This window comes from Caloenas nicobarica, chromosome 1 (assembly GCF_036013445.1).
Source record: "Caloenas nicobarica isolate bCalNic1 chromosome 1, bCalNic1.hap1, whole genome shotgun sequence".
NCBI classification, from domain to species: Eukaryota; Metazoa; Chordata; class Aves; order Columbiformes; family Columbidae; genus Caloenas; species Caloenas nicobarica.
The window spans coordinates 191,092,494-191,114,683 of NC_088245.1; the positions used below are offsets into that span (position 1 = coordinate 191,092,494).

General features: G+C 41.7%; 1 protein-coding gene across 5 annotated transcripts in view; it reads left to right on the plus strand.

The window, feature by feature from the left end:
• STARD13 (StAR related lipid transfer domain containing 13) overlaps window positions 1–21,872 on the plus strand; it is a 307,752-nt gene extending 285,880 nt beyond the window's left edge. For all 5 annotated transcript variants that reach the window (XM_065628745.1, XM_065628737.1, XM_065628764.1 and 2 more), the window contains 9 exons: window positions 205–378; window positions 2,428–2,587; window positions 6,284–6,482; window positions 9,490–9,697; window positions 10,615–10,729; window positions 11,507–11,728; window positions 14,233–14,450; window positions 18,487–18,663; window positions 19,036–21,872. In XM_065628745.1, coding sequence (XP_065484817.1) covers window positions 205–378; window positions 2,428–2,587; window positions 6,284–6,482; window positions 9,490–9,697; window positions 10,615–10,729; window positions 11,507–11,728; window positions 14,233–14,450; window positions 18,487–18,663; window positions 19,036–19,153 — 1,591 coding nt within the window. In that variant the 3' untranslated portion in view covers window positions 19,154–21,872. The remainder of the gene's footprint in view (window positions 1–204; window positions 379–2,427; window positions 2,588–6,283; window positions 6,483–9,489; window positions 9,698–10,614; window positions 10,730–11,506; window positions 11,729–14,232; window positions 14,451–18,486; window positions 18,664–19,035) is intronic.
• The last annotated feature ends 318 nt before the right edge of the window (window positions 21,873–22,190 follow it).

The window sequence follows — 22,190 nt, forward strand, 5'->3', positions numbered from 1 at the left end:
ACTTCCAAAACTAAAGAGACTGAGCAAATGGTTTTATTTGCCTCCAAGCTACATTTTCTTTCAGTTGACACACCATGAGCCATAATGTGCGTGTAAATGTTTATGTGTGTTTTGTGTATGGCCCAGCACTATCTCACAGTGCACCCTCTTTTTCTGCTCAGTTAAAACAGTTGTCTGATTTTTCTATTGTTTCTTTTGCTAAAGGCGGTTACGATGGCACAGTTTCCAAATCTCTCATCGCCTGAGCCACTCCATCGCATCCCTTCACATCAGCAATCAGTCAGCAGCCCAACTGAATCTACTGCAAAAATTCTCTCTGCTTCGTCTTACTGCCATCATGGAAAAGTACTCCATGTCAAATAAACATGGCTGGACCTGGTGAGTGCCATCAATAACTGGAAGAGAGCTATTTTTAGGAAAAAATAGTTTCTCCTAATTCTGTTATTCTCATAGTAAATTCAGTAAATGCAATTAGGAGGAACAATTTACTTCAACTGCAGAATTTGAAACTGTCCACTTTAATCTATTCCTGCCTAGTGACTCGGTGGCAAAGTCAGAAATAGATCCTGGAGATCTGACTTCACTCCTGTGCTCTAACAGAGAGAGAACCCCGGCCTCTCTAACAACACTCCAGTACCAGAAAAATAAACAGGAGTAGGAGACAGTGATTAAAAGTAGAAAATGTTTACAGTAAGTCTTCCCCAGAATTCATTTTGTGATTTGAAAAGAAGCAGCTGCTGCTAATACTTCACGTATTCAATATTGGTTTGTTTGTGCTTTAAAAGAAGGGTTAGAACAGTTACAGCACTTTTCTCTGCAGATCAAAAGACGTAAGCTTTAGCCCAGTCCTGGACTTGCCATAGCACCTGTAAGAGCAAACTGGTCACTCGGAGAGTGGTGTGAAGAGCAGATGGACATGGATGTTGGCAGCTGGCTAAAGAAATCGGCATGTTTAATGGTATATGAACCCTGATGGGCCACACAGACTGAAGTATACTGGAATAGAACTGGGCATAGATAAGAGATTAGAAGTATCTGAGAAATAATCAAAAGGATAACAGAAACTTTCCCTAATACACAGAGACACTGATTCCAAAAATAATACGACTTGACATTTACATTGTGATTTCCATGTTCAAAGCACTTCACCAAAATCCCACTAAATTCAGCTGTGAGCTAGATAAGACAAGTTTTCCTTTAGAAATGGAAAAACAGATAGAGGGAACTACGTGTGAGATTCACCTCAGTGACATCAGCCATTCCGAGAATTTATAAATCTAATCTGAGAAAGTCAGGTCGGCTGTCTGTGGTCAGTGGAAAAATACAGGCAACTCCAAAGGCAGCTCATTCTATCCAAGGCTCGGGGTTCGGGTCACCTTCCAGAGATGCCTTGCTCCATAGTTCATATAGAGGCTTTCTAGACTGCTAGCTCCTTCTAAATATCCATTAGAGAGCTAAAATTCAACCAGATGAACCCTCAGATCACTGTTCTCCTTTGGTGCAGCTCCCTTTGGCTAGCTGACAACGTCTGCACTGAAATAAATCTCACCTGAACCAACTCCAAATAAGCAGACTAGAATAGAACAAATTCTATAACCTGCTGTTCACACAGACATTTTCCCTCCTGACTAATATTTCTTCAGTTTTTATAATCAGTATCTAAGGATTTATAAGAGTGGGACTCTAAACAGTTGTAAAGTTATATGTTACACTCCTTCAGTAGGTCATTTAATCCAACTTTTATCTCCTTCCCACACAGATGAGAAAAATCTTTGTCACATTCAGGTCATACTCATCCTTCTTTTTTTTTTTTAATTCCACTGCAGTCATGACTCCCACAAAGGGAATCTGGTTTGTTCTCATTTTCACCATCATTTTTGGAAGAAAGTAAGCTCATCAGCTTCACTTAAGTTACTCAACTAGAATAAATCATGTAACACCAGGGGTGAACCTGGCACATAGGGATTTCTCACCATCATTTATTACTGTAAATTGTTAGTCAATAGAAATGCTAAATCATGTAACTGGTAGTATAGAAATCTTTCAGCATGTTCGAGGACAGAACCTCCTTTTCTCTCAGATACCCTTTCCACTATGCTTTGCTGTGCTGTTCTTTTAAGTTCCTAATGGATGCTTTAGACCATGTTGGCTTCAGCTGAGTGATAACTGCATAATAAAAGTTTTTTTTGTTAGAGCAGATTGTTACGCTCTGTCTTAGAGCCAGAGGCCATCTACTTATAAAAGTTGTCAAGAAATTCATCAGTTATACAGATTGTAAAGTTTCCATGTGTTGTGCATTAAACATTTTTTCACCATCTTTATAAAAAGGAGGTGGCCCCAGTTACCAGTTTCTGCCAGCAGTGTTACTCAGAGAGACTGTGTAAATACCCTGATATTTTCATGCAGGCTGTTCATGTTAATTTTCAGGTCTGTGCCAAAGTTCATGAAGAGGATGAAAGTCCCTGACTACAAGGACAAGAACGTCTTTGGTGTGCCTCTGATAGTTCACGTCCAGAGAACAGGACAGCCTCTTCCTCAGAGTATACAGCAAGCACTACACTACTTACGGAGCAACTGTCTAGATCAGGTATGAACTTTACTCCAGGAACTGAGTTGATTTTTTTTTTTTTCTAAAAAGCCACCCTGGGCAAGCAAGGGTGAACCTTTTTGTACTTAGTACCAGAAATATTTGAAGATTGTTCTATCTCATGTTGGGCCCAATTCTCCTCTGGTGATTTGATACCTGCTGCCAACACTAATGGTTTGCCATTTTGAGATTTGTATCCAGCTAATCTGTTGAATTCTTGTAGCTTTAACAGTCCTGCTGATTTGTATGCAATAGCCTACCTCAAAGAATGACATGAGATCTTTGTGTCTATTGAATCAGAGCTCAGAACTCCCAGCTTCTAGCCATACCTGCACTGCTTATGCATGACTGTTGCTGCTGAGGGTTAACTGCATTCACCATTTCACAAGATATGGTACAAAAGGTTTTATTTGCTTAGCAAAGAAAGAAAAGTCCAAGAATAGAGAGCAAACTCAGCAAAATATTCAAAGTATTCTGTTGACAAAGTCAGATATATCCAGATAGAGTTAGATCAGCAGGGGTTCGATGCCAAAGCCCTTACGGTACGTTTCCTTTTATAGTGTTCTTAGCTGGAACAAGCCAGCTGGGAGACCCTCATGCTCAAAGTATTTCAGACTTTTTGATTCCCTTTAGCTACAGAGCAGGGACATACCAATCATATTTTTACTGTTATTCTCCTAAGGATGAGGAGATGTATCTTTACGAAAATAGGACTGGGAGAAACCCCCTGGCTGATTGAGTTCAGTCCTCTGCTATTATTGACGTCATGTCATATGATCTCTTCTGTAACTGCTTCTAGGTAGTCCTAAGTTCAAAAGGAGCAAAGAGCATTTTACTCCATAGACTCTGCTGCTTTCCTAGCTCTGAGCACACAAAAAGTGTGGAAATGGTCAGTTCTGAATATTTCCATTTTCTGATTACCATTCTGGTTGCTGTTCAAGTTGTTTTGCTGGGTGACAGTCATCATCCCCAAAAGGGAAGTCTAAATATTAAATGCCTAGCAGTGAATCACAGCCATTTCCCTTTACAGCCAGGGGGGAGACCGAGGCACTTCCTATTCTTTCTCTCTATTGACTGTAAAGACATCCTGTAGTGGTCAGACCTTGACATCTAACTCCCAGATGTCAAAAGTGAGGTGAGATGAGTTCTCTCTACCATAAGTTGTACAGGAGTTGAGGGGTGGGAGGAATAGCCTGTTGGAAATGCATTAATAGGGGATGGAAGGAGAAAATTAATAGAGACAACGAGAAGCAATATATTCAGTAGCTAACGTGCCTGGTTATTGCTTTGGTAATCTGGGTTTGTGTACTGAGGGGCGAAACCCGGCGTAGGAATAAAAGTGATGCAGCAAGACTGGAATCAGCGGTGGAAGTAGAGGAGGAGACACTTGCCCAAGTATGAGGAACAGGAGATGTGGGGATAGGGATGGGCTGGTGAGCTAAGTGGCAGAGCAATAGGCTGAAAGAGGAAAAAGAGGAGGGGAGAAAGCAAAAGGGAGGGTAAAACCGAAGAGAAAGAAAAAGCTCTTGAGAGATTTGAGGCGGTCAAAATGAATGTCTATGGGCAGTTTCAGACAAATATCCACTTTGAGAAGAAGGGTTTAGTTGCTGGGAAGCATCAGAGCTACGTGAAGGGCCATTTCAACTCAGCTTGAGCTTCCACTCCAAGGGGAACTGGGAAAATATTGAATAGAAAATGAAGGAGGAGACGTACAGATTGGGACCATTTAAAATATCTTTCCACCAAAAACCTTTCTAGGCCAAAACCCTCCAGGCAATTCAGCTTCTCTGCTTTACAGTCACTCCCTTTTTTCCCATTTAATTCAAAGTCTCCTAATGCCTGGCCAGAGGTCTGAGCAGCCTCCAGTCTCCTCCAGCCTCTTGCTTACGTGTCTGTTCCATGCACTGCAGAAGGCAGGCTGGAGTCCTGAACGGGATCAGAGCTTGGTAAAGCTGAGGTCACTCTAAGTCATTGTAATTATGATTTCTTTCCAAGAAAAAGGGAAATAGGAGTTTGGATAAATACCATTAAACAAAAATAGAGATCAAAACTAGCAGAATGATGTGCAGCAGGAGATTCTGCAGGTGAGATTTGATGTCTGACCTCTTAAATCAGTCTTAGCTGGAAGACTTTAAAGGTTCTTTATACCAGCAAGGACACTTTCCATCAAAAGCAAAGAACTGAGTCTCTGCTCCCACATTTATCTCCCACATGCCAAAACTGTATATTTTGGACAGAATTAGCATGAGTCGTCCTGCATCTTCAGCATACATTTCTAAGATGAAAAGGGATTTTAAAAGAAGAGAAAGGGAAAGGGAAAACCAGATGAAAAGCACCAGATGCTCTTTCTTGTATTCTCTTGTCAGAAATAAATTGCGCCAGGATGTACACAGGGCACACACCAGTTCTCTATTTCTTACACATAAATATGGCACCCCAGCAATGCTAAATTCATCAATAAGAACACACAGCAGAAGAACCACTCACAGCCAGTCTGGTGTAGCAGGTCATCTCCATTTAAATAAATGTGTCCCCTCACATTGCTGCATAGGGTATAATTAGTGTCATTAATGTGCAATTTAACTAAAGTCCTAAATACCATGTTCCTGAGCATGGGAAGCATTCTAGGGAGAGGAAGGACCTACACAAACTCTATGCTGGCAGAAGAGAGAAGAGGAAAGCCAAAAGGCATTATTTCCTTGCCTTTACGCATTTTTGTTTGTGGACTATGCCACGCAGAAAGCTGAACAGACCACCAGCGAGACAGCGGGCATGGAGGAACACCAGTCTGTAACTCCAAACCTGAAATGTGGCTTTTTCGTAGGTCTTCCTCAGTGTTTCACCTTTTCCCCTGCAAAACTGAGGGAAAACAGTGCTAACATTTCACAGATGAAACACTGTAAACTCACTTGGGAATAAATAATGTGGTTGAGGCCCAGGAATTCGCCCCAGGGGAATTCCACTGGCGAGAAGGACACAAAAGGGCAGCACTGCTGTGAAGACATCATTTGAAGAATTACCGCTTCCTTTAGAATAGAAAGAAAACAGGATAAAAATGTATCTTAGCGACACTGCACAAGTAATCCTTCTGTGGCCCCCACTTTTGAACTGGGTTTTTCAGTGGGATTTGGGGAAACTGGTTGGAAGCAGAAAGCAGGAAGGATAAAAAATAGATTTGGTCTTGATTTTAAAGTTCCACCAGGATGTACTATTTTTTTTTGCCACAGCATTTATTACTTAGCTGAGCATAATATTTTGTTGTTAGTCTTCAAAATATCTATCCAAATAAACATGAAGAACCAGATTCTCAGCTGGAGTAAATCAACAGACAGTCACCCAAGCCAAGCAAGCCATGCTGATTTATATCAGCTGAGCATCTTGCTTAAACTCTTCAGGCAGCAGGGAAAACACATGTATTCTGAGCTCTCCCTTTAGGAGGGGATACAGAGCAGCAGTGTTATTAACTCTTGCAGTACCACCATGGGAGCATGTACTTGCCTATGAGACTGTGGACAAGTCATGGCCATCACATTTGCACATTTCTCTTGTTCTTGCGTAGAGTAAAATAAGCAACCCAAGCTTTGGTCGTCATTAAAGTTCCCTCTAATAGTTGTTTTTTTTTTCTTAATATAAATATTCTTTAAGTAACTGTGTTTTGGTTTTTTTTAAACTCAATTCACCATGGTGACTTTTTAGGTGGGTCTGTTTCGAAAATCTGGAGTGAAATCCCGAATCCAGGCCCTACGTCAGATGAATGAGAGCTCCCCAGAAAATGTCAGCTACGAAGACCAGTCAGCATATGATGTGGCAGACATGGTGAAGCAATTTTTTAGGGACTTGCCAGAACCTCTCCTTACAAGTAAGCTGGGAGAGACTTTCCTACACATCTACCAATGTAAGTTGCAATATTTTTATTATTTTTTATTACTATAAACAAATAATTACAAATAATATATATTACTTAATAATATAATGTAAATAATTTTTGTATGTTATCACTGGGTGGGGTTCCCTTTGCTCGGTTTTGAGAGGTATGAAAGAATCTCTCTGCCTTCAAAATCTTTCACTGAGAGATATTTAGAACTCTCTGAAGGTTCCAATGTCAAAATACTAGCACATTTAATGGAAAGACAGTGTGCAGATCTTGAGGAGCTTTGAAAATAGCAGCTTCACAATCAGAAAGAAGCCAGAAAGATGGGCTGCCATGGACATAAAAATTGTGATGAGTCATGGTTTTTTTCAGATTTCTTTAAACTGTGGGCACATTTCATGCAGGCATCTCACTACAAATGAGTCTTCTGGGCATGGAAAAGTGATACTTGACCATGAGAACATACACCTGTGCAGTCCCCTTCCTTGCTGTGATTTGTCTTTTCATTATAGTTAACAAAATGTATATGAAAGCAACAAGCTGCCTTTGTTTACATCCTCAGCTTCTATGTAGAGGTCTCACAGAGAAAGAGAAAAAAACCCAAGATTTCTTCATTTCAGTCTTCAGCAAAATCTGAGACTCAAATGTATCAGAATGATGAAAATCCCTGTAGATCAGGAAATGACTGTGTATCTCTTCTCCAGACTGAGGGAGAAAAAAACGATGAGGAAAACACTAAAAAGCCAAAGAAATGAGAGGTTTTTTCCTGACAGTGTCCATTATGAAGGCCAGTCAGCCAGTGCTCTGGCAGATACAGAAAAGCGTATCCAGCCAGCCTAAGCCAAATAATTGGAAGTGTTAGTCTTTTCACTTGCAGATGTTTCAGCTGCCAAAACAATGGAAAGCCATTTTTAAATACTGTGTAACCCCAGTGCTAAAGAATCTAAGTTAGTTCCATGCCTCCCTTTACAGTAAAAGTCTGCCTGTGACACATAGTCACTAATGTGTTTAACATTGCAGTGTCTGTAGCTGGTAGAGAAATGCTGTGATCCTGCATGTGAGCCAGCATCACAAATAAATTTAATGGATTCGGTCATACATGATGTCTTGGGCCACCAGTGAACTGAAATGGTGCCTATCCCTGGACCATCATTTCCCCTTTTTCTTTCTTGCTCCTAAGTTGCAGGTCACGTCTGCCTACCACACATCAATGAGCTTATTCAGAAAAGCAACATAAATTCTTGGTGCTAATAAAATGGCAATCACAACTGTTTCCATAGTGAAGTGGCTAAGGAGATTATCCACTAGACGGACATGTTCACCTTTAAAATATCGCTTGATGAAAATTGGGAATGTCCTACCTTGGCACAGGAGACACTGCAAGTAAACTACCCCCTTGCCAAAGGAAGAGAGACATGGCAGACCTCAATATCATCAGCGTTATTAGGTCTGTAGCCAGAAGGACTCCCCATCTCCAAGACAGGGTTATGTTGCTAGAATTCACAACAGCCACGAGGCTGAAGAGTGAAACATTGCTACCAGCCAACAATGAAATGCTGTAAAAAGGGGCAGGGGCTGACCCTATAACCCTACATTTAACTGCAGTGGGAAGTCTGAAGAACTCTTCTTTACACTGATTGTAGTGGGGGTAAAAAAGTGCTAGGAAATATTTTCTTGAACTACACCAGTACTTAAATGGATTTCAGAAAGACTTGAGGATGGGTCTGTTTAAACCAAGGTGGGAAAAGATGGGCTCTGTAGACGTTGGAGACCAATGTTTGGATTAAGAATTAGTAGCAGTGGGTTTTTTTTCCTTGTGACCAACAACAGATATATTTCTCTGTTTTAGACAGTACTGACAAAACTCCTTTCACGGAAAGAAAAATGTTGCAAATTGCTGGGATACCAATTGTATTTCATAATGTCTGCAATTAAATAATTCTGTAGCTGGGAGTTTTTGTTCCCCTTCATCCTGTTTAACAAATCATTAATGTGAAGTTAGGAAGGATTTTTCCTCTCTTAGTATATTGGCAAGGGATTTCTGACTCACTGAAGAACTTTTTCATATATCCAGAGTGGCTTGGTCTGCTATAACACAGAGGAGAAGGGGTGAGATGCTTAGTGTAGTAGTCTATATGGCATAGCATTGATGAAATTCTCTCCATTTCTCTAAAAACCTCTGTTTCCCAATGTTTACCTGTGACTTGAAGGCCTGAAGGTCTTCTCGATGCCTCAGGCCCACCAGCACAACAGTCCAGGTGAGGGAGTACCGGGAGGCAATCTGGGGAGCAACGACACGTCACATGGATTTAGCAAAGGCTCCTCTGACTTCTCAGAAAGACCTGGCCTTGCCACTTCTAGAAAATTTGAAGCATTTGGCTGTGTTCAGTTTGTCATTCAAGTCTGAAAGCTTTTAAAATAAAGTGCTTGTACAGGGCTGGCAGGCAGATCTTAAAAGCTGGCTGTTCCCCATACTGTAAATCTGCTTTTGTTCCTCTTCCATTCAGTTATATAGAACGTATGTAATACCCAGAGGAGGGCTCCAAGTCCAAACTGAGAAAACTTATGGTAGTTTTAGAAATTAATGTCTGAGATGCCTTTTAAATGTATCCATTACTGCTTTCATTAAACTCTTTTATGGTTTAGGACACAAGTGTAAGTATGTTCCCAAAGCTTCCCTAAGACTTTTGAACTGTCTTCCCGGAGGACAAAAGGAACCTGAAAAATATCATTTCAAGATATGAGTACTGAGTACTACTCTCCCTTCATAAACTTTAAATGAAGTTCAGTCTCATTCTTGGGGAAAAGCCTTTCAAACGAACAGAGAAATGTCACACACTGGTTGGGTGAGCTGTGCTCGATGGAGGAGCAAGTACAATGGCCCTCCAACCACCAGCTGGTCTTCACCCCTTCATCCCCTGTCATCTGCCTCTTCAGAGAGCTGTTCCCAGAGTGTGCTAACTCTGTCTTGTTCCTGCCTCCTTATCCGATCTCACAACTGACCTCCTGGACGTCCCTTGCTTTTCCCCAGACGTGCCCAAGGAGCAGCGGCTGCAGGCGGTGCAGGCAGCCATCATGCTGATGTCGGATGAGAACCGGGAGGTCCTGCAGACCCTGCTGTGTTTCCTGAGCGACGTCACCTCTGTGGAGGAGAATCAGATGACTCCTATGAACCTGGCTGTTTGTCTGGCCCCTTCCCTCTTCCATCTCAATATAGTGAAGAAAGAAAGCTCACCGAGGTAAATTGCTTCTCAACACTACGAGCAGTCACATTCTTAATGCAAAAATGATGCTTTCAGTATTTCTAAAGGCACGCAGGGCACAATTTTCCAAAGCATCTGCTTTCCCGCACACATTACACCGGGCATGGCTTCAGTGAGAGGGGAGAGCCCACGCTGCAGAGCCAGGAACACACTTGCACACACACGCAGAAGGTTTCTTCACAAGCCCAGCAGGCGTTCCTGGCTGGCTGCTGTGAATATTCAGTCACTGCTTTCCATGCAAAATTGCAATGGGGCACTAGTGAGTTTTGCATAAGTAATGTAGGCTTTTGTGAAGGGAAAGGGCCTGATTTTGCTCTGGTTGAAGTAAAAGATGGACCATGTTTTAAAGGATTTTAGTAAGTAGATGGTTCAGTGAGCATTTTTTAACTCTGTGTTTTCTGGCTACATCCTGCCACTTGGGAAACTAGGTTTATTTCGGGCCACGTTAAGATGGTGTGTAACATGGTGACTGTCGACTAAACCCAGCTAAACATTAGTGGTCTCAACTTGATGTTCCTTCTGACTTATTTTTCCCATCCAGTCCAGAATACACTGAGATTCTTGGTCATGCACATGTATAACCAGTGTCTGAGCAAGCACTTTAAGCAGTAACAACGTAAACCACTGTACATCATGCCTGTTAAAAATCCATTTCAAAATGTAAAACACCTAATGCAGGACATGCATAATCTTTCCTGCTTTTACCTTTGGCTCAACAATATTTTAGCTAAACATTTTTCCTTTAAAAAAGGCCCAAGAGTCTGAGCAATTTTGTGATGAATAAAAACTAAAGATAGGCTTTTCTCTCTGGTGTTCTGGACATCCTGCTGCTGTTTGCTCTCATATTAACAAGATCCAGCTCTTTTTACCTGAGACACTGAATTCAATTACAGGGTAATACAGAAAAAATATGCAACAGGGAAGCCAGATCAGAAGGACCTCAGTGAAAACCTGGCAGCTACTCAGGGACTTGCTCACATGATAATGGAATGCAACAAACTTTTTGAGGTGAGTGAGAGACTCAAACGGCATTATTCATGGCCACATAATGCAGCATCCTTTGAAGTATTTATGTCTATGCTTACATTTTCTGTCTTCTCTTAGCTAAGAGGTTGATGGTGCCTCACTTATTTGTAAACTTGCTCCATCTAAAGTTTATTTATCTCATTTCTTTATGACTGTTCCCTTTTAGCAAAGACACAACTATTAAAAATGCAGGGTAATTATTCTGTGGCAGTTTTCAACCCAAATTACTGGATTAGGAAATTTTATTCTAGTTAAAATAAAAATCTGCTGGTTTAACATTTCATTTTATTACAATGTTTTTAGCATCTCAATTAAAACTTAATCATCTCAAAAAGGCAAGCCGATACACTTTATTTCTGTGTGTCATGCAAAAAGTTAAAATCGCACAGAGAGATGCAGTAATTCCTGCAGCTACTTTCACTGCAGATGGAGGAGAGATGATGTTCAGATCTCCCTTCCCCAGAAGCACAAGGCAAAGTTTCTGGGGGCTAGAGGAATAACACATGTGTACTGATAGACAGTGGGTCAGTCTAATACGGTTCTGCATGAGTAGTGCAATTCTGAGCCGTAGACTCTTTCATTATACTGCTTTGATTTCTCATCTTGCATAATAAGCAAGGACAGAAATAGGTATCCTTTTTACATTGCTCGTTGCAATTGGATGCTGAATGCTCCCTCAGCCTAGAAACACATTGCCTTAAGGAAAAGATCTCAGCAGGAGGTTTTCCCTGTGTGTTTTCCTTCCCTTCTGTGGCACAGGTCCCGCACGATATGGTCGCCCAGTCCCGAAACTCTTACGTGGATGCGGAAGTGCGTTCTCCCACCCTGGATGAGCTTGGGAAACAAGTGGATGAGGAAGGAGGGAACTATCAGATGTTCCTGGAAAGTCTCATGCACAATCTCCAGAAAGAAGCAAAAGAAAAATTCAAAGGATGGGTCACGTGTTCCAGTACAGAGAACACAGAACTTGCCTACAAAAAGGTAATTTGGGGAGACATGGAAGAAGCAGTAAGGAAACCAAAGCAAAATACAGCCTAGCTGTGGAACACCCTGACTTGTTGCATGCCTAAATACATACCCTTCCCACACCTTGAATATTGTGTTCAGTTTTGGGTCCTTCACTACAAGGAAGACATTGATGTGCTGGAGTGTGTCCAAAATGAAGCTGTTGAAGGATCTGAAGCACAAGTCTTATGAGGAACAGCTGAGAGAACTGAGGCTGTTTAGCCTGGAGAAAAGGAGGCTGTGGGGAGACCTTATCACTGTCTACAACTACTTGAAAGGAGGTTGTAGCATGGAGAGTGTTGCTCTCTTCTCCCGAGTAGCAAGTGATAGGACAAGAGGAAATGGCCTCAACTTGCACCAGGGGAGGGTTAAATTGAATACTAGGAAAAATTTATTCAGGGAAAGGATTGTCAGGCATTGGAACAGGCTGCCCAGGGAAGTGGTTGAGGTTCCATCCCTGGAGGTGTTTAAAAGACATGTAGATGTGATGCTTAGGGACACGGTTTAGTGATGGACTTGGCACTGTTAGGTTAACAGTTAAACTTGATCTTAAAGGTCTTTTCCAACCTAAACAATTCTATGATTCTATGTGATTAGGCACACATTTTTTTTAAAAGACTACTAAAAGCGGTTAAAAATGTAATGTAACAGTGATTCAGGTATGAGATTCCAGGAAAAGTCACACAAAGCAAGCTAGGGTCTCCAAAATGGATAAAGTGATACAGCAAACAATGCAGCCAGAGAGTCAGCTGAGACTTTAAACAAGAGATAATATTACCTGGGTAAGCTCTTTGACTGGAGGATGGGCAAAGTTGCTGACCATCTCCTCTTGTTTGCCAGCAGTTTGGAGAACACAGCCAGACATGGGTATTAAAAAACCTCTTCAGGCTGCCCACTGCTTTACTTAGCCAGGCCAGCCATATGGCCAGTTTTATCCCTGATCATCTTGTCCTTGTTTCCAGTAGATTTTTGATGTCTGCAACTTCTATCAAAATTTCTGAAGTTGTTCCAGGCTCCATCAGTTCTGCAGGGAAAGCCAGGCTGCTGCAGCCAGGAGGAGGGTGCTGCGGAGTCCCTGCAGACAGTGGTGTTCAGGGCTGCTGGAAATGCAATGGCAAAACAGGGATCTGCAAACCAGCAGTGGCTACTGAGAGGAGGGGGTGGATTAGGGGTGGGTGACATGAGTAAAGTAAGGGAAGGGCACTGGGAGGAGTTTGGGATCTGGACAGTTAGGGGCTAGGGGTATCTTAGGGGTCTGAGGCAGCATTACCCCTATTTGGGAAAGTGCAACCCCTCTATTAGGACAAAGAAATCACAGTTACTCCAGTTTGCAGCCAGCTTCTGTGAGTGACCTCTCCAGAGAGGGACTGCAGGAGGTTGGGGAGGGAGTAACAGGGCTCAGGGGGGAGCAGGATGTGGGAGAGGGGAGGGAGTGAATAGGGACATGCACTGCTCTGGGGTCAAGGGCATGTGAGGCTACAGAGGCAACTGGGAACCTCTGAGGCTCTAGGGCAGGAGGACGGGGGAACTGAAAGCTTTGGGGAGGAGGAATTATAGCAGCGTAAAATAATTTAAGGTGGGAGTTGGGTTTCTGGGGACACAATCCCAAGCCTGTGGGAGGTGCTGGAGGTTTCTGGAGCGCTAGCATTGGTATGTGAGGATGCCAGGGGAGGGAGAGGTGAGAAAACCAGGGCTTGTGAGATCCTGTGCTTACAGTTAACTTGCTTGCTGCCCGAAATGTGACAGCCCTAAAACCATGCAGAAATGCTGTACATGTGGAATTCAGGATATTAATCTTTTACGTAGCCTAGCACCTTCCACTCCCCTTATTGCATGCTGAGGAGGTGTGACAAGTAACAGGAGCCATGAACTAGGAAGGGTTAGTAAGCAGTTTGTGTGTTGCTTCTTTGAAAGGCGTTTTCCCAATATTTGCTGTTTTCCCAATACAGCTATTTTGAGGACAAACATCTGTGTACCTGATACATAATTGAATCAACATGCGTTCTGCTCTTCCACCAATTAACCAGGAGGATTAATTGACCCTTAGTCCCAGCTAGAGCATCAGAATGCCCAAGGTGGTAGCTTTATTTCAGCCCAGTGTTTAAGTCTCTCCTTTCAGCTCTTTTTACTTCTACACACACGTATTCTTCATTACACATGGTATGCTTAGGTTTGAAAAAGTGTCTGTCACACCAGACATAATACAGCAGCTCCGCTGGCACTATGGGAACTGGTCCAGATATACACTGGTGTGAGAGCAGAAGTAATGTATCATTTCAGTTTTCCATCCAGAACTAGCTATGCATATGTTTTCACATACAGAAAAGCAGCAGCAGTAGCAATAATGGTAATGGTTAGCAGGGAAATATGCATGCTCTCAAGCTAAAGCCCAGATACCCATACCAAGATTCTGTCATCAGTTATCCTTTGCTGAACATATGCGTATAGATCATGGGGGTTTATGTTCTTTGTTACTTCAGGTTGGGGATGGGAACCCTCTAAGGCTTTGGAAAGCCTCAGTGGAAGTTGAAGCCCCCCCATCAGTTGTCCTGAACAGAGTGCTGAGAGAACGTCACCTCTGGGATGAGGACTTCTTGAAGTGGAAGGTGGTCGAGAGCCTGGACAAGCAGACAGAAGTTTACCAGTATGTTTTGAACAGCATGGCTCCTCATCCCGTCCGAGACTTTGTTGTTCTAAGGTAAGAGCTAAGGGCAATTCTCCACCACCTTTGCTTCCTGCAATGCCTGCAGGGAAGACCTGGTCTTATCTCAGCCTTTGCATCTGTATCTGTTTGCATCTGTTCTTCATAAACTCTACTTCTGGGCAGCAGTGTTGATTTCTCAAACTGAATTAAAATTGTACACCTAGAGCATGCTGACCTTTCCTCTGATGTAATTTGAGCAGCACATACTCCTGAGGCCACAGATATCATTTCTTCCTCAGAACAGATGTCTGATAATAGCTGCTGTTCTCTCTAGCTTTGTTTGTTGTCAAAACAGTGCAAATAGAAGCCAATTGTTTTTTACACTGCTTTTGCTGTTCTCTGGGGAATGTTTGATGTTTAAGAGCCAAATGTTTAGTAGAGAAGATAGTAATGCTTTTAAGCTAAGGTTGTTATACAGTGTCTATATAAGTTGTTATTTTAGATTTGCAGTTGAAGTCTTTGTAGACCAAGAAATGCTAACCATAAAAATCCCAGTGTGGGAACTGAACAGAAAGAGACAGTAGATATGTATTCCGACTGTCGTCCAGGCGATTAAATCTCTCAAATAGATGTATAGGTGTGTATCAATATTCCAAATTTGATCCCAGTTCTGCTATTTTCTATCTGTCTGTACAGAACAGACAAAAAATTCTCTTATATACCTTCTGCCTTTGAAATCCTGGCCCTTTGCTTGCTAGGAGCTGCTGACATATTTCACTTGCAGGGTCAGTCCTATAGTTATTTATTTCAGGATGATTTTCGTGCATTCCTGTTCTTGGTCTGTGCTTTCTTTGAAATGATGTGCCAGAGAAATATTAAGCAGTTTTGACAAAGGCAATAGTCCAGTGAGTCAGAATTGTATTAGAGGGAACAGAGATTGAAGGAAAAAGATGAGCCCAATAAAAAATAATTGTGATAGTACATCCCTTGTATGAACTTCAGTATTCATGAGAGAATGATAACATGCAGATATTGTTGATGTAAGGGCAGAATTATTGGAACTCTTAGAAGATTTAAAAAATATTTTATGGAAGTTCTTTATAATGTGAAAACACCGGTCCTCTCATAGCACTATTTCCTTTGCCTTCCTGCAGTATACCTGGCTAAATTAATTATTTTATAATCAATTATATAATTATTAATAATTATTAATAATTTTAATTAATTTTCCTGTATAAGATTATTGACTTAAATCAGTGGTAAATTTGGTCTTCTGCATAGCATCAAGGTTGCCTGGGAGTGGCAGGGAGGTTTTGATGACCATAATTGCCCTCTTATTTGCCGCTTAGTTCACTGTTAGGTTTTGTGCTGGCTTATGTTCTTTAAAGAACTGCTGTGGAGTCACATTAAGTTAAAGAAAAATCTTGCCATCGAGTTCTTATTCTTTCTAGTAACTCAGGCAGAATGACCCCCAAAGACTAAAAGACATATTATAAAACTGAATCCTGGTATGTTTTTGAGGGCTGAAAACAGCCGTCAGCGAGATCTGTCAGATTCTGTTGTTTATCTCTTTTGACTTGTATCGTCAAGTCTAGAGCAAGGTTAGCCAGTGATATTGCAGTCAATTTGATACCTTATGATTGGTGGGAAGCGAACAGTGAAATTATAATTCGCATCTGGGGACATGAATAGTTATGTTTTAATGGAAGGCAATTTTCCCCTTCCCAGTGAAACTTTTTGCTGTGAAAGGATAAGCTTAGTTATTCTTTTTTTATTGTTTTATTTTGTTCAATTTGACAGTCATAACAAGGGGATTAGGCTCCCTTGAGAAGGTTCTAATGGTAAGAGGATAGGGGTGATGTTTTGTATGCCTGGGATCTGACACAGCTCTCAGCTGCCCTGCACAAGCACCACTTTTCATTAAAGATCCCTCAAGTGTTTAATGTTCTTTAAGTATCACAACATCTCTGAGTTAGATGTCATGCCTGGTTTTACTATTATAAGATATACAAAGTACAGAAACTGGCCTAAATCCATAAAACTGGGAATAGGAATCATGTCTTCTGCAATCTCTGGAATAAATAGTTTTCCACTTCAAGAATGACCCAAGTAAGTGCCACGTAGTTACGGTCGCATCTAAGAATGGTGCAGGAATTCACGGCAGATGGTTCAGCATCTCACAGTAGATCTGAGGTGTGATTTCCTACTCTCCATGTGTTTCATTTGCCATGGTAGCTCATCATTTTTATTAATGCACAGGCACATGGAAAACCTTCTGAAGTCAGTATCTTCACGCAGTGTCTTGAATAACAGCTCAATTTCATATAAGAAAAATGCAGAATGTTAAAATTATCTGCTGACATCCAAACTTCAACAGTCCTTGAAAGCAGCTTACCTGTTAAAACATGATACTTCCCAAGGCAGCATAATCCCTGTCTAAGCAGCCCATGGCAAGATGATGCACATTACACAGCACAGGGGGAATTTCTCATTTCTTCCCACACCACAGGAAAGGGCATAGACCTTATCCTGTGAGAGTCAAGGCAGATGTGAAAGACGCGAGAACCAGGTTATGTAGCAAATGGTTACAGAACAAGAAAAAAAATGTTAAGTATTAAAGTCTAGGTCTCCTGAACCTGGTGGAAAACTTCTGCAGCATGTAAAAGAGGGCAGAAACTTGAGAGAGGGTGAAAAATTTAAATGACTGACAAGAGTTCAAAATAAAAATACATCTTAACAGACAAGCCCAAAATCTGACTGCTTGTGAAAAGAAATGTAATAAGAAATCGGCTACATATCTTTGGCTAACAGACATATATGGTGACATGGTCATGAAATTTCACTGTTATGTTACTTTTTCCCAAGTAAGATTTACTCAATAGTTGTGTTAACAGTGGTGAGACAGAATGTGGTTCTATGGTCAAGAAAATGCCCCTTTCCTCCTGTAAGGGAAATGAACATGGAGCATAGATCCTGTTGGGAAAAGCGGTAGACGAGCACGTGATGATGTTAGCAGAGGCTGCAAAACGCTTATTAGTTCTTGCTATGTGGCATTGGAAAGGAAGAGGACCTTTCTGAGAGATGTCTCTTTTTGGAGTGACAGTGAAGAGGAAGGAACCAAATGGATGATGCCTTTGTGGGTGCCTGGTTGACCAGTCCTTCTAGGATCATTGGTGAGGATATTGGTTCAGGTGTTTGCTCGGTAGCAAACCAAAGCCTACCTAAGGAAAAGGGAGCCTTAACTTCACTATCATTCCTAAAGATGTAAACATGAAGTTCCAGTCTTTGACTATTGCAACAAATAAACCATGTAAGACTGTATTTTGCCATTGCTACTTATCGTGTGGGGTGGCAAATGACTGTCACATGATTGCCACCAGGCAACTGAGGAGACTTTCCTCAGCTGCTGTACATCAGTGGATATTTGCAGCAGAACACCCTGGTAAAATCACCAAGAGTATTGTACATGATCTTGTCCTCACTTCATGTCCTTTCCAAAATTCTGTCTATCTGCAAAAGGCTGTATCATGCCCCGCAACACATGATGGTTACAAAGTGCTGATATGGAGATGCAAAACTCCTCCACCAAGAGCCTGCAGCAAGGTAGATGAGTGACCATTCCACGTCATGGTCAGATTCCCAGCTGGGGTGGTGGGTTGACGACAGAATTGTGCATACTATCCTTCAGGAAAATAATGTACATAGCACCAATTGCAAGATCTTCCTCTGAGTTGTTTGAGAAGATGCGAGTTTGGGGGGTTGATTTGCCTGCTCCTGTGCCAAAGTATCCCTGAACTTCTGAGGAGTTCTTATCAAAATAATGGTATCCACCATTAAAATAAATATATTTCTAGAAGAGGATCTAGCTCTAAAATCTGAGCTGGATAAGTTTCTGTGGCCTGTTCTGAGCAATATTGCTTACAAACTTGGAATGCAAAACTCCTCCAGGGACTCCTAGGACAGTCCAGTGTCTGCATTGCAGATAACAGCAAGGATAGGCAGACAGAACTGTTCCTTTAATTCAGGTTCTGACTCATGTGCTCAACAGTTTCATTACTAAAGCGATTCCATCTTGAATATGTCGTTGCAGGACATGGAGGACAGATTTGCCAAAGGGCATGTGCATGCTGGTTGCCGTCTCTGTGGAGCATGAAGAGGCTCCTCTTATGGGAGCTGTGCGAGCCATCGTGATGGACTCTCAGTACCTGATAGAGCCATGTGGCTCAGGAAAAGCCAGGCTGACCCACATCTGCAGAATTGACCTAAAGTAAGTATCCTGCCTGCAAAAGCAGATGGCTGTTCAGCAGGGCAAAAACGTGCAACTTGAGGAGGGAAGGTGTTGGGAGCAGAGGACGTGTTCAATGTAGCTTTGCTGCTTTGGAGTCTTCCTGCAGACTTCTCTATCCAAGCTCATTTCCCTGCTCAGCATCTGCTGCTGTGGTGATGTGATCATGGAAATAAAATCTGGTTATTTGATTACTGCAAGGGAGAACTTCAAAGTATGCTTACAGTGACAAGTATTTGAAGTCCCCACCACCACTGTGGGTAGCGGGAAGCAGGATGCGTGGCAAGCCCTTTCCTGCGGGGCACATTTCTTGAGTATTTGAGTTTCTCAATAATTCTTTTTCCATTTCTTCAGAGGACATTCCCCAGAGTGGTACAACAAAGGCTTTGGACATCTGTGTGCAGCAGAAGTTGCCAGGATCAGAAATTCATTTCAGCCTCTGATTGCCGAGGGACCAGAAACGAAAATCTGAGGAAGTGTTCCTGGGAGCGTGTGAGCGTAAATCAAGGTCTGGTGGGGAGCAGTGAATACTGAAAGCAAAGATCTTATTTAAACCGCAGAAATCAGACCAGACCTGGGTCTGTACAAAGGTGAAACAGGAATTTTATAGGAAAGTTATTTTATTCTGGAGACATCACCTCCCCCCACCACATCCCTTCTGTATTAATTTCAATTATTGAAGTAAATGTTTCTTCAGAGAGCTTTTATCATTATTACTTTAAAATCAGACGATTGCCATTACTTGTGTATTACAGAACTCTGGTATTTAAAGGCTTCTAAGAAGCATATTTTAATTGTAAATAAATTATGTACAGTATGTATATATTTATCTATATGATATCTATATATATATGTATATGTATAAATTAATTATTTTGTATATAACTCAGTGCAAGTCACTTGCATCAGCCAGACCTTACATGAATCTGTCATTTGTTTCTTAGTGTGTCACTGCTACATAAGCTGTGTTTGCTATTATCACAGGGCTACCAAGCAGAAGCCGTGTGATAACAGGAATGCCTGTTCTCAAATACATTTCGTGTTTGTATATGCTGTGAGAAGGTACCTAGAAATAGCTGTAGGAAGAATTAAAAGAACTAAGGAGGAGGGAGGCTACTGTGCATTTAAAAATAATGAGGAGCGGATCGGTTTCACCAAATAAAATACGTGGAGATGTCACTGAGATAGACATTTTGAAGGCCATTTATACTCAGCTGCAGAAGGTTTGACTGTTAGTACAAGGTGTTGAAAACTTACCTATTGCCTTAATGGTATATCTGTCACTAGAGAACCTCACTATCTGCAGCGATCATAGTAACTGCTTGTTCTTGGAGAGTACAAGATAATGCTGTGTGTACTGAGGTGTCTGAAATCAGACTGGTAAGTTATTAAGCTGTAGATTTTTTTTTTCCACATTTTGTCTAGATTCAGCGTGTTTCTATGTTGTTCTTTCCTTCTCCCATAGAGATGGCTAATTGTTAAGAAACTCCAAAGCAGATTTTCCACATCCAGTGGACACAAAGATGTACCGATGAATACTATGTCTTTTAATATTCTCACTATACAAATAACTAAACTTTTTTAAAGCTTTTAAACACATCTTGGAGATTTAAAAGACTAAATGCAGACTATACTTGGAAAGATTGCTTTTATAGAAACAGCAAGCATTTTCATATTATATTGCACTGATCTGCATGATCCTGCCTCTGTAGGCATTGGTGGGAGCAGGATTAGCCCCTGACTATGAGGAGTTGGAGCCATTTAAGCCTATTATATCATTTCATTTTCAGGGACCTATTATTTTGCTAATGGAAGAATGCTTTAAAAGTAAAAATAATAATAATAACTTGTCGACATTACCTTTGAGGCAGGGTTCTGTTTTCTTTTTAACTAACCTAAGACCAAAAATTGTATTACATCTATGATTCAATAAGAATGTTATTCATTAATCGTATTTGTTCACTTTGACTTTATTTATTGCTGCATAAAACAGCCAAGTCATTCATAGCCAGTGTTTTAGCTCAGTCCTTCCAACAAAATCCACTAAGATTTAGTATGAGGTCAGTTAAGAGGGATACATTACCTACATGAAGACAGAGAGTTTTGTGCCCTGATTCAGTAAACAGGGAAGTCTCTTCAAAGCCAGCGCTTTGAATCTCTCCCAGGTACAGGGGCTGTGGGGTGGGCCATGTGTGGTCCTTGGTTGCTGCTAGAGCATGGTCCCACGTGCCGTCATGCACGGGCATAAAGGCTGTGCTGGTGGAGGACAGCCCTGCAATGCAAGGAAGCAAGCTGGTAGGAGCCTGCGGTGGACAGGGGCAGGGTGACCCAGCTTGGTGTCCCCATGGAGCATCAGGACCACAAAAAAGTCACTGTCACCTTCCTCCATGGGCTCTCTCACCCATGTTTTTGTTGTACAACTCACAGCACCAGGGAGGCTGGCTGCCCATGAGCTTCTACCTTGAGTTTATGGCTAACAATAGTTGCAAAGTGCAACTACTGGGTTTTTTTAAGTCTTACAGACAGGGGAGCACTCACACCTTTACACGGCTATGTTGAGGTCTGGTGGCTGCTGGGCACCACAGCTGCCCAGGTCCAGGCTGCCTGGGAGCAAGCGGTGGCTCACGAGCTGGTGGGGCAAGACCAGTGCCTTGGTTCCAGCAGGACCCCTGTCCCAGGAAGCAGCACCTCTTCCTCAAATGCTTGTAGCCATGGCAGCAGGGTTTGTGCTGGCTGTTTTCCAAAACATTAGCAGTTAGAGTATTTCCGCTACATTAGTTTGCATAAATGAATACAATAGTGCCTCATTATTAACGGGCGCAGAATTTCTGGCCCTGGGAATGGCGGTTGTCTGACAGTACATAATTTCTTAAGGAAATGAAGGGAAAACCTGGACAGTGGTTTTATCCTGTCTGACAAGTCACTGCTCAGCTGGAAGGGGCCCGGTGCCACCTGCCACCATGAGCAAGGTAGGATTGTCCTCCTACCCTTGCAGAAGCTCTGTCATGTGCTTCTGGCATCTCTAAGCCATGTATTAATGAAATAAAATTTCTTTAGAATGCGCATTATGCCATGTCTACCATTCAGCTACCACAGTATTTTGTATTGTTACATTGCCATTGAGAATACATTATGATAATTGCATTTTAAATGTTATACTCATATCAATACCTCATATTTTTACCTCATCTGCTGGTATCAGTCATTAGTTGTAAATAAATAATTGCAAAGTTGAATAAATTTGCATACACTAAAGAATCATGTTTCCTTTTTTGCGCTCATTTAATCCATTAACACAAGAAACACAATAAATTTAAGCCCTTGCTTTCTTTATTGCAACCTGCTGTACACTTAACTGTTCTGATATGGGACTTCAATAATGATTTTAGGCTCAAAATGATATTTTTGTCCATTATAGTGTCCTTAAATATACATCAGCTTCACAGCAAAGATTATATTTTCCAAAGAGGCTATTAAGCTAGGATGGCTGGCTTGAGAAAGGCAAACTC